This window comes from Abramis brama (genome assembly GCF_963993115.1).
Source record: "Abramis brama genome assembly, chromosome: 8".
Lineage (NCBI taxonomy): Eukaryota > Metazoa > Chordata > Actinopteri > Cypriniformes > Leuciscidae > Abramis > Abramis brama.
The window spans coordinates 33,312,023-33,325,660 of NC_139970.1; the positions used below are offsets into that span (position 1 = coordinate 33,312,023).

Sequence of the window (13,638 nt, forward strand, 5' to 3'; positions counted from 1 at the left end):
GCTCAGGCTCAGCTGGAAGACGCATTTATTACCTGAGACGAGTGGAGAGGAAGGAGCGCAGTACATACAGTGACATCATGTCAGAATCACATGTAATAAAATACCTAACTTTATCACTATGAATATAAACAAATAAGATTTCTTTTAGTACACACTATCAAGCTAGCATATCGATAATGGTAAAGTTTCATTCGGTAACGAGCTATATTTATAAGGCAAAACTAAAAACAGGTTGCATTGATACACGTTTTTCCATTACCATCAGTTACACTGTGATGAAGGTGAATTTCGTGTAAGATTCATAACATATACGGTGTTTTGCATGTAAGAGTTTCCATGATGAAAACATTGTTGACTCTAATGAAGACTAACGTACACTCCGAGTCCGGAGACAAGTACCGCATCGTCGGTTCGAGGACAGGTCCGGGGTTGAGGGCGAAGCAGAGGAGGTCGTTCAAGAGTGCGGGCAGGGTCCGAGGAAGTAGTTTTTGCCTTGTTTGCCTTCGCTGACTGCATATGCAGGTGCTTTGAACTGAATATTTCCGGGAACGGTGACATGTGATGAGTGCACGCAGGGCAGCGCACGCAGTGGTGCTCGGGCACGAGACATGAAGGCATCTGATTGGTTCTTTACATTCGCACCGAATGGCAGTGATTGGTCAGAGTTTTTACTGTCCTACAGCTGCTACAGAGGTCAGATTTTTTTCATTCCTTTTTCTGAACACATAATGTATTGACTACTCTCAGGATGGAAGGACCATTTCACCCAGTATAAAAAAAAATGTTTCTGAACAGGATTACCTACCCTACCTTTAACTGATCATTAAAAACTCTGAGTCGTTCATGCGAAACAAGTCTTATAATCATTGTATCAATATAGAACAAGCAAAATAGCATTTTAGTGCATCCCGTGAATGAGCATGGCATTGGTTGGAGTTGCTGAACGAACATCTCGTTCGTTGCTGAATTTGGAACTGCATACTACTCCAATTTTAATTATATCCTTCTATGGCAGGAATAGTATGCTAGTATGTGGCTCTGAATTCAGCAACTGTTCTTGAACAAAATGAATGAATGAACAAATCATTTTGTTTGAATATTTGCTGACAAACTCAAGTAGTCATGTCGTTCCTTCAGTTTGTATGAAGAATTAAGAATGTTGACTGCAAGAAGAACTGGAGCGTGTCACAAATGAACCGAAACTCTGTGTTTAGTCTACTTGCCTCACAGACATGAGAAATAGGCTTATAGAAAGCTTGAAATGTCTACTTTTAAACAAACCAATTAGAATCGAAAACAAATACTTTCTGATTATGTAATCCAAATGAAAGGTGCATTTAGGGTGACCAGATATCTAAGCTGTTGTCCCGAATATCGAATCCGGCCCTAATTGTCCCGAAAATTATACTAAAGCAAATTCTTGAGTAGTTATTGTCTGATAAAACATTAAAAACTGTCCGTGGAGGTTGAGTCGTCCTGCAGCCAGCCCCCACCGGCTGCTCATTGGCTGCAGCATTTTTTTTTTCTTTATTTGAAGTTCTACAAAGATACCGTAGGCGCGAATTTAAATGCATTGATAAGTGAGCGCAAGTTGCCGCAGCCGCGAGGACAGTGAATGTGCAGCCAGTCGTAAAGGAGTGATTGATTGGTCGCGGCACTGTGTGCAAAAAAATACTTCGGGTTGATGTCGGGTTACACAAAGCAAATCATCTACACAATTATTTAGTTTTCTTATTTAATGACCGTCAATTTAGTCGTAATAATAATTTTGGCATAAGGCTTATTAGTGTTAGGCTATAGCCTGAAATGTCTGATTTACGCACTGTTACAACAGTTCAAAATGACATTTGTGTTCATGATTTTAATGTTGTTGTTTTTTGTGGCAGACTAAAGACTAATGACAGACTGTTGATCTTTGAATAAAAATATGTTTGGTTCAGGTTTGAAATTCATTATCTTTTATTATAGGCTATGTAGTCTAATATCATAGTAGGACTACCCCAAACCACTAGTTTAAAAATAAACAATTAAAATGTTTCCTTGCTATTTTATCGACACATTCATAAAAGGCTACTTTTGGCAGGGCTTTGCGGCAAACTTACAGATCTGTCAACTACCACCACTTTTAGCAAAAGCAAAACAAATTTCTGTTTTCAACTTAATGTCGCGGAATTCAGTTTTCTTTCATTTTGGTTATATTTTATAATTAACTTTTTTTTTTTTTACTTCAATTACTTGCATATGCATAGTAGCCTACATAACAATTTGATTTTAAAAGTGGTTGATTAACTTTGTAGCCTATTTGTTGTCAACGCGAACCTTTGTACTTGGTGCCAATATCAAAACAATGTCAAATAATATAAAATTTTTGCAAATCATCATTCACAACAGACTTGTTTGACAACATGTGTCACATTGCCACGCCTTCCCAGCGACACAACTCGGCCACTCTGGATTCATCTGGAATAGAGTTCGAGTTGGTGTTCGAAACTCCACTTGAAGCAAAAAGCGTTCACTTGACTTTAGGTTAAGTTGGATCTGCATTTCAACACCCGTGCGCCAAGCTCGCCAAAACGTGGAATTAAAGTAATCTGTTGACTAGCATATCAACTAGCCTCGCTGTGTAAATCTGCACTGTGCAAACAAAATCTTGGTCTCTTAAGTTGGATAAAGACTAACCGTCATTCAGATCAGAGGAATGGTCTTCCATCCAACGTTTTCCCACTAAATGCATTCCATTTGTTTTCTGGAACACATCGACAGTGCTTGTTGCTGGTGGTCGCGCTTTTCTAAATGGGTTCATACTGTATGTAGCGCTCTACCCCCACCTGCCGTCCCGTGAGAAGAACCAGCCTCTAAAATACATACACACTTCACAAGACTTTAGCAGCTGATGGTCAAGTTCAAAGACGCGCTTGAGACACTGGAGCTGTGTTTTGAAATATATGGCGTGTGTTTGTTATTAACATAAGCTACTAACAACACATAAATGCAACCTTTATTCTGGTTATCTCAAGAAAATTACTCTGCTCAACGTGCACTTAAATTAATATTTTTTAATGAAATGATTAATATTAATAACATAAAACAAAAATACAAATAAAAAAGTAATATTACTATGTAGCCTATGTAAACTCACCCTTTCATGTACTTCTATATAGGTTATTTATATTATAGAAATGTAGTATTTTTTTACGTAAAAGAAGCAAACAAAGCATGTCGTGCGTAATTGTAAAAAGTAACTTTTTTGTCAGAGATTACGATTAAATGCAATCCATAGCCAATATCTAAATCTAGCAAACGCTAGATCTCCACCAGACCACCTCGAGAACCGTCTGCAAGAATTCTCAAGCCCCACATGAGTCTATGATAACAAGTGCAAACAGAGAGCCTTTGCATTGTTAATAAAAGGTAAGCTTAATCTGTCAAAAGAAATGTTTTCTCCAAAGGGACGTGCCCAAACTGCAAAGCAGCGCACAACAAATCCGCCCCACTCCTCGTAGCTACGTTCCCCTCATTCAGATAGACCCCCTTCAGCGAAATGCATGCCTGAGAGCAAGTCTATTTTCTCACACTTCTCATTTTCATCCTCACAATCATGCGTCCATACCTTGGCTGCCACCGACGAGCAATCCGAGGAAACAGAGGACGGTCCGAATCATTTTCAGCAGGTCCTGATGGACAGCGGCCAGTGCTCGAAGTGAGTTGAACGGACGCTGGACGCTGGTTCTCCCTCTCCGCGCGTGTCAGTCGCTGGCGCGCACGAGCTCGCTCACTACTCACTCGCTCACTGTCTGCCACAGACGGGATCTGTTGAGGAGCTCTAAGCAGCTGTGCCTCAATGCAGTACTTTTTTCAAATGCGCCGAACCAGCCCAACCTACCAGCAGCAGTGCATCGCGTCAGGTACAAACCAATGTCCATCATCAGATCAGTCATAGGTATTGATTATTCAGTAGCCTCTCATAAACAGTGGAGTCCTGAAGTCTAAAACCACATTAGAATATGAGCTGTGGTCCCATTTAAGCGCGAAATGAATAGTTTTATGATTAAAAAAAAAAAAAATGTAGGCTACAATAAAGAATGATGTAAAATATTTAAATTCAAATAGGCCTATTTTAGCTTTCAAGGTCAATTATCAAATAAGAACATTTGCGACACTGGTCATTGGTCAACTCCTTTGGACAAAAAGTCAGATGTTTTTGCTTCCAATAAAGCTCAAGGTGATCTTTAAGACATTCGCAAATCATTTTGCATTTTTATTCCAATTTTGTGAAGAAGAAGAAAAAAATGTCACGTGACATGAATGAAATAATAAGATCAAGTTCAGTGCATTGCATCATACAGTATCACATGCAGTATGAGGTTCCATATATCCATATACTATATATACGGCATATACAACTTTTATTCAGAGAACCATTTCCCAGGCTCTTTGGCTTGTTTATCTAATTCCAGGCAGGAAACTTAAAACCCTCAAAAGACCGCATTGGGCCATTACATCAAGCTACATAAACTTCCTTTAAGGTCCACTTGGGGGGGAATGTTAACTACAAACACTCCTTTTTTTTTTTTTGGTCCCTGTTAACAGGTGTGACTCATAACTTTGCATGGGTCAGAACATGATACTGGAGTTACTAAAGCTAAACCCCCAAAACTCACAGACCACCAATTGAACATACTGCACTCCATTACTCTGTTCCATAATTGCTTTTTTTAAATCAGTTTTTATTTACTCATAACATTCTCATAACATTAAGCACACATACACACACACAACTGATGGCAGGAAAAATATATGCGACTTTAAAAATACCTCCATTTCACCTTGACATAACACACACACTCCCTGCAGAGACGATGATATTCTGGAGGAGAGGCTTAGTGTATGTTTAGGTAAAGCATGGCTATGGTTCTGTTTACCTGCAGCTTAGTGCTGTTTATTTATCTAAGGAGATGATGCAGGCACTGTCATGGAAAAAGCTGTTGCATTAACGCAGAGAGGAGAAGAGCTGTGGCAATGAGCCATGCACTATACAAATCTAGAGAGAACAGAATTAATTTGAGGGCAAATTCTGTCAAATATCAATTTCAACACATGATGATTTTGTAGGCTCATCTATAATGTACAGTTAGTGGAGTCCAGCAAAATTGTTAACACTTAAGTACTTAATGTCTCAGCTACAAAAAGTAGATGGAATGCTTGCAATTTCTAAGAACAAATTCCTGATCGCACAGTTGTGCATGCTTTAAGTTGAAAGAAGAGAATTTAGCAAAAAGAAAAGTCAGTGAGTGCAAACAATCACCTTCCACTTTGATAACAAAGGCTTATTCATGGAGTTCCTACTAGGCTGCAAGGTTTGTAGCCGAGTCTGAAATGATAAGACTCAGCTTTTTGACTCTATTTTAATGTCAGAATAATGTCCTCAAGGCTGGCGTCCTGCTAGTTCAGTCAGCTGAATAGCCATTTAATATCTCAAGCAAATCTCTGTTCGGCTCCATGTCGTTCTGTTTCATGGATGTTTTCGGATCTAGAACATAAATAACAGGGGAAAACAGAATCTATAAAAGAGGAACTTCAAATTACGCAGCAATTTCAAATGGTCACTTATTCATGGCTGCATGGTTTGCTTCTATTGGGAAACACTAAGGTTGATCTTTGAAACATGCATCCCATTAATGCTTCTGAATGACAACAAATGACAACTATTCCAATTCTATGTTGGAATCTATTATCTATGAACATATTTTGAATGACTTCTTTCATTTCCTGAAAGACTGATGGAAATGGACAGAGCCAAATGCATATATTTGGGTGTAATAGTTTCAACAGTTGTTTTCCAAATGAAGTTATTATGCTTATTACGCTTAAAAGCTCCACGATGAAGAGGAAAACCTCTCAATTTCAAGCTCTTCTGCCCCTGACAGACACAACACTTTATAAATCTCCAGATAACATCATTAATGAATATAAGTGGAATGAATACTTTGTCACAGTCAAATGCTCAGCATACATGTCACATATAAAAGAAGCTTTAAACAGGAAGCTGAGACACACACAGACAGTGTAGATACGGGATTAATGAGTCAGAGAGAATGAGAGGCTGTGATTAAGAGGTTCCTGTGTATCACAGACCAGTTCAGAGCATTTTCTCTACCTGTGTGGCTGGAGCAAAGAACCATGAAACAGAATACTGGCCATAGAAACTTCCTGCAGTACATGCTGGACTAGAGATGAGCCAAAACTTAGAGGTGGAACAAAGTCAGAAATGCTGATTTAAGATAAAATATTCTGAAGGATCAATCTATAATATTATGTCACGTTTCTTTTGGTCAAGGCAGAGGGAAAGTTGAACTGAGAGTTGCAAAGTCATTATGTACTATAAATCATCAATTTATTTTTTAACAAGAAATGAATTAAAACAGTGGTTCTAACCTACCTGGTGGTTTTCCTAGGGTCACAGACAAAAGGTAAGGTAAATGCAATTTATTAAATACAGCACCACAATTATTTATTTATTTTATTTTATTCTTTCTGTGAATTACTGGCTGCTAAGAGGATTAAAACCATTTAAATTCAGGGCACAATTAGAAAACAACATGGTTAATTTTTTTTTAAAATAAAACTGAAGGGAAAAAAGAATTAAACAATATAAATAAATAAACTCTTTATAAGAATGGCATTTCACAAGACGTTAATACATTCTCACAACATAGAATAATTGCGGTTGGCGTGCTACACGGACCCCAAAAAGTATATTATTAATATTGCATAAACATTATATTATAACATGTAAAACTTTTTGGTGTATGTTCTTTGCTTACAAATGTTATGTTAAAAATACTAAATGCTAAATTCCATTTACTTTGATCAGTTTATTATAGTGCAGTGGCATTCATGCATTTTTATTACTTTTAAGTGAGGCCTATAAAAATATCAAGAATATTATGTAGCTTTATTTAATAAACAATGACTGTGCACACTTCAGCACATATGTAGCCTCTTAGATTCTAGTCAGAATGTGAGTCTGATACTGCTCCATTGGGCTGTGATTAAGAGGTGTGTTTCAACCATAGACTGTAAAAAAATATGGACGTAGTTTCCGTGACGTCACCCGTAGGTTTCCGAAGAGCATTTTTGAAGCCTAAAGTGGGCGGAGCCGGCCGTCGCCATCTTGGCCTCGCGTCACTCCCGGATAACAGAAAATGGGCAAAGAGGCTGAGGAGCCTGGCTATCTGAAATCACGCCCACCTAGCTCGACGTGATCGAGTTAGCTCAGGCTGTTAACGGCTCTGGGTAATGCTATAAGGTTATGCTACTGACGGTACCAAGTCTGCGACTGCACAGGGCCTCGCGCTAAAATGACAGTTGATGATGTAAAGCCAATTTAAAGTTCCTATTTTTGCCCTTCGAAATATTATAATAGTTAAAAGACATTGCTACAAGTGAGACTGTGTATCGTGATTCTGTACTATTCTGCTAGTTGAAAATGTATTATGCAGTAACTTAATATTACTCTGAGAGAGTGTGTGTGACAGTGATTTATGTGCACATGTCAGTCACTCTTTTTTATACTCCGTCAGCGCGGCATCGCTCGTCAAGTTCGTAGAGAGCTTATTCAGTCCATTTTAAATTCTGATTTTGGCCGCCTCTCAAATGGGTTAAACCATAGATATATTGCCTATGAATTTCAAGTAAATGCGCTAGAAAATCCGCGCTCATTCAAGGATGTCCATTTATTGCATGGGCGGAGAAAGCGCCGACACCAGCAGGATTTCACCTGATGGTACATAAGCATATTATAATCTATCTGTTCCGTGAGAGCAGAACGAACAAGCCTTTATTGATGTTTTTAAATCTGAAAACTCCAAAAAGCAACGAAATTGTCAGACATCCATTAGTGCATGTTCACAGAGGAAAACAACTGAAATACAGCGCTGGTTCTCTCGAACGATACTCGACGACAACGACGGAATCCTAAGACGTGGGCGAAGTAATGGGTGTATTAAATTGTATGAAATAATCCCGAAAAAAAGCACAAAACACTGCAGAGATGGCAAGTTCAGCAGTTAACATTTGCTGAGGTGAAGTGACGGCTAGTAACAGCAGACAAACGGCTAGCATTGACATCAGCGGCAATCCACATGTCACTCAAGTGGCCACTGGCCACACCCTTAATTATGCAGAACTTTAAATATTAATCAACTAAACGGATGAGTTATAAAAAAATTCACCCCCCTCACAGTTGTTATGAAGGGCAAAATTAGCTGTATAGACCAAAGCCACATAGAGATCCAGGCTGTAAAAATGTTTTTTTCTGCTGTAAAGTTGGTAATTTTAACATGGGGGAGATACAGATTTGACTCACTTCTGCAGCCAGCCTCAAGCGGCCAGTCAATGAATTGCAGTTTAACTCACTTCCGTGTTGGTTTCAAGAGAGAGACGGGGAGGTTGCCGCTTGGTTTCAACCGAACCAGGAAAGAAAATGCCTCTGCACTCAATTGGATAGACCTACAACCAATCAGAGCAACGGAGTAAGTGACGCATGTTGAGCGACGCATAGTTGTCAACAGAACTCAACTGCACGCACGCTGGAAGAAGTAGAAGATGAAGATGAGTGTAAACGATCTTTGCTGGTGTTGTAAAAATAATTTAAGGATACACGGAGTACCTACCAACACGATCATCATTTTTGAGAGAAATAGTAAAGGTGAATGCATACGAACAAGTTCTCCGTTTAGGATTAGAACTCGACAATACAGCAAAAAAATCGTATCGCAACCCAAGCGCTCTTTGGTGACATGGATGATTACGTTACTGTTGATCATCTGTCCATCATCGTATAAAGCCCACCCTGACAATTTGATTGGTCTGAACAGTAGTTCAGTCATTTTAAGCCAAAATGGGGGTCAACCTTGAACAAATTGCAACAGAAGCAAACTCAACTGATTTTGTATCCTCAATATGTCCTGAGTAAGGAAAAAAAAGCCCCTGAGAATCCCATAAGGGGTAAGTTTCGAAAAAGACCCAAATATAGCCTATTCATACGCCTATTCATTCTTTTTCTCACTTGAATAGGGTAAAAAAAATTAACCTTTAGATATCGCCATGAAAATTACTGAGTTGATTACTTACATCAAGAGAAACAAGAAATGTATTATAAGTTTTTTAAATTGTTTGTTAACATGGATAAACGGTGCATAATCTAATTACGTCTGTGCTAATTTGCATAAATACCACAACAGATCTAAACATTGGGTATAGCCAGGTGAAAATGTCTTGTTGAATCTTGTTGACATATAACAGTAAAATACTTAATGTTAAGGTCTGAATGGAACCCATTTAGGCTACCCATGAACATTAATACATAGAGGCAAGAAGAAGTACTTTAGAGTTTACCAGACTTTATTCATTTTTAAGAGATTGGGTTTGGGGCTGGGTCCGTGGGACTGTTTCTGGGGGATGAGTCTGAGGGAAGAACAGGAGACAATGGTAAGGAGAATGCAGAAGACAAAAGGTAGGTAAAATAAAAGGTGAACCCCCAGAAACAGTCCCACGGACCCAGCCCCAAATCCCATCTCTGCAATAATAATTAATAAAGGCTGGTTTCTAAAGTACTTCTTCCTGCCTCTATGTATTAATGCTCATGGGTAGCCTAAATGGGTTCCATTCAGACCTTAACATTAAGTATTTTACTGTTATATGTAAACAAGATTCAACAAGACATTTTCACCTGGCTATACCCAATGTTTAGATCTGTTGTGGTATTTATGCAAATTAGCACATATGTAATTAGATTATGCACCGTTTGTCCATGTTGACAAACAATTTAAAAAAAATGATGCAAGTAATCTTACTTGATGTAAGTAATCAACTCAGTAATTTTCATGGTGATATCTAAAGGTTAATTTTTTTACCCTATTCACGTAAGAAAAATAATGAATAGGCGTATGAATAGGCTATATTTGGGGGTTTTTTTATCGAAACTTTCCCCTAATGGGATTCTTCAGGGCTTTTTTTTTCCTTACTCAGGACATATTGAGGATACAAAATCAGTTGAGTTTGCTTCTGTTGCAATTTGTTCAACCTTTTTTCATAAAATGACTGGACTACAGCTCTGGTGCGAGCATAATTGCTTCACAACGGATCAAGTCCAGACCGAACTTCCCCACCTCAAATGTTGTGGGCGGGGCTAAGTTCGGCTGGCATCCAGGCTAGTCTTCTGCTAGTTAGCGAACCATTAAATAACTATCTCAACTGTTAAGTAACATATTGGAGATTCAAGTAATATCAGATTTGTCTAATTTTAAGTAAACACAAAAAATAGAGATGAAAAATGAACATAAGTAGGAAATTTACTTTTGCTGTGTTTAAATACGTTTTCAGTGATATCTTCCAAAGACTTCAGAATTTTGGTGCTTTTTTCCCCCTCTATATATATTGTTGATATGACAACTAATAAATACACCAATTTTCTTCATGCTAGCATGTGTGGAAGTATTTAAAACTAGTGTGTTGCAACTAACCCCTCGTTGTGCCCCGCTCTCCCCATTAAGGCAACCGGTTTTCTCAAATGGTTTGAGTTACCTTAACTCATTGGATATGTCTTTAATTTGTTTTTCACATATTTGAATGCCAAACAATGTATTTCTGTCCACAAATATATTAACATTACTGATTCTTCACATTTGAGTCTTACTACATCATGGTTTCTACTTCAGGGTTTGCGAGCTTCCCTCTTAACTCATGTTGCATTGTTTCACACCATTGCTTGTCAGACGCTGAACTCATTCCCGGCATGTCAGACGTCAGCGGCCCCGTGTCCTAACGGCCTATATGCTCAAAGACAGAGGCAGAGAGCTGAGACTGAAGAGGAGACACATTCATCAATAAGCCATTAGCAATCCTGCATTGAGCATCTGCAGCCGAAAGCTTCTTCTTACAGCCTCATTCACTGTCTATTCATTGATCCTAGCATGTGTTAACTGAGCAGAAACATGTGCGCGACATCACTGACACCGTCACTCTGCCACTGAGCTGGTGATTGGCCGTAAGTGAGGGCCAGAAAACTAGAAGTAATGATAATGAGCTAATGGTTTGTGAGACATTTAATACATCATTTGTGAATGAAAGTATTAGTTAAGTGATAAATATATATATATATATATATATATATATATGCAGATAAGAATGTTAATCCCACTGATCATAATGCATCGTTTTCCAAGACATGACTGTCTATTTATGTCAAATACACTCTTAAAAATAAAGATTCTTTATTGACATCTGCAGTTCTCTTCTGTATTAATCTTCTTACAAAAATATAAATAAATATATTAATAAAAATATTAACATTAGTGTAATTATTCTGCATATTTCATGCTTAAAAATTTAAATGAAAATTTTATATTGAATGACAAATCTAGTATGACCTGTCCTATACTTATCACGAGCGGCACAAGGATGGATATATATATATATATATATATATATATATATATATATATTAAAGAACATCATCACAGAGCTGATATATCTATGTGCAAGACATGCTAGACAGACATATGGATACACACACTGTACAAAAATAGGCTAACCAGCCTGAACACAAACCTTCTAAGAATTTCTTTTGACACTTTAGACATTTTATTCTGTGGAAGGATGATGTGTCAGACTTAAAAGTATAATTTAAAAGTTAAATTTTACCACATATAATTAGACCTAATTAACTATGATGGGCAAATAAAAAGATGTTGGCAGCCTAACACACCAATTATGATGACATTTTCTCTGTCAGAGATTGCATTTATTTTATCATGCTCTTTCCTTTACATCTCAGAAACTAAAGCACTGCAGCACAAGTTTTTTTTTATATTTTTTTTTTTTATCAGTCACATTTTTTCTATATATATATTCTATTGAAGTCTTATCATTCCGGTCACTCACCATGTCTTTCCTCAAATGACACTTGGGAGTTTCTGCAGCCAGAATACAAGCTCTTGAAGATCTGTCCATCTCTGTGGCAAAATCACTTTCGCACCTTCAGTTTTTGTCAGATGAATTAATTTAAACATCAATCCATAAATTGGTAATAAGTCCATCTCTGGATGAACCAGCCTGCACTTGATTCACATTAATTGTTCACATATTGTTCGTAGAGGGTGTTAAAGGGTTAGTTTACCATAAAAATCTAAATTCTGTCATTAATTACCCTAATGTCATTCCAAACCCGTAAGACTTTCGTTCATCTTTGGAACACAAACAAAGATCTTTTTGATGAAATCTGAGAGCTTTCTGTCTCTCCATAGACAGCTACGCAACTACCACTTTGATGCTTCAAAAACTTCATAAAGAGATCGCAAAACTAATCTATATGAATTGAGCGGTTTAGTCCAAAGTTTTATGAAGAGACACTATCGCTTTATATGATGAACAGATTGAATTTAGGCTTTTATTTACATAAACATTCATCAACTCACACGTAAGTTGTGGTAAACCAACAGAAGCTCAAGCATGTTCGCTTGACATGCGAGAACCAGTGAGGTTCATTCTCGTGTTACGCAGCACATTTGAGCTTCTGTAAGAGGTTTGTTTTTGCGGGTCAAGCAGGTTCGGTTGAGCTTATGTTTATGTTTGCTGATCAATGTTTATATGTGAATAAAAGCCTAAATTCAGTCTGTTCATTATGTAAAGCGATCAAGTCTATTCAGAAAATTTGGACTAATATAATTAAATTGGAAATTTCTCCACCCACACTTTGGGACACATATCTTGGGGTTCACAAGTGCCCTATCTGAGCATTTGACTCATCTCAGGTCTCATTCAATGACAGCCATAAACTGCAATAAAATGTGCATCTTTATCTGCACATTGCATGTACTCCTATTATATCATATTTAATTGAACAACAAATTAGTCAATATTAGCCACAGTGACATTTTGGGTAAGTAAAAAAGGTTGCTACAGCAATGTATTGCCTAATAATATACAGCCTTGAAATTTCAAACCCTGGCTACATTTGTGTGTGGCTGGAAATGATTTTTTTCCTGTTACCTTCTCAAAAAGAGATTTGGACACGTTTTAATGTTTATTTTAGCACAAAAACATACATGTTGCATTTCTTCAAAGGTTGATTTTGGATCCTTGTGAAGTCCAACTCTTTTTTCATGTTTCTTTTTTCATGTCTTTTTTTTAAACCAGAGCTCTTTGTTTTGATGTTGAGCTGTAGACTGACATTTAGAGAGAGAGAGAGAGAGAGAGAGAGAGAGAGAGAGAGAGAGAGAGAGAGAGAGAGAGAGAGAGAGAGATTGGATGATTTGATACTGGTAAATAAACAACACTGTGATTAAAAAAGACTTAGCAAATTCAGTGAGATTTTGCCTTCTCTCAAAGGCTAAATGAAGATTGATGAATGACCTGCAATTGAATGTGTACAGAATTAGACTTGAGATTCAGGCCTTTCTAAAGTCTTTGTCAATGAACCATTTATAATAGTGAAGGTGTTGTCAAGTGGACAGGTTAGATTTGCTGAGACTATATTTCCTCCTACTGCACAAAGCACAAACTCCAGCATTTATGGAAATGTAATTCTATAATAATCAACCCTTTTGTTGTCCCCTACAATGGAAGATGTTGTAT

General features: G+C 37.5%; 1 protein-coding gene across 3 annotated transcripts in view; it reads right to left on the reverse strand.

The window, feature by feature from the left end:
- The window catches only part of LOC311088824 (neural cell adhesion molecule 2), a 212,815-nt gene extending 208,952 nt beyond the window's left edge, over positions 1 to 3,863 (reverse strand). Inside the window, exon 1 of one of the 3 annotated variants that reach the window (XM_084123160.1) lies at positions 3,611 to 3,863. In XM_084123160.1, coding sequence (XP_083979286.1) covers positions 3,611 to 3,662 — 52 coding nt within the window. In that variant the 5' untranslated portion in view covers positions 3,663 to 3,863. The remainder of the gene's footprint in view (positions 1 to 3,610) is intronic. The other 2 variants (XM_084123159.1, XM_084123161.1) reach the window with 2 other exon arrangements.
- Positions 3,864 to 13,638: the final 9,775 nt, after the last annotated feature.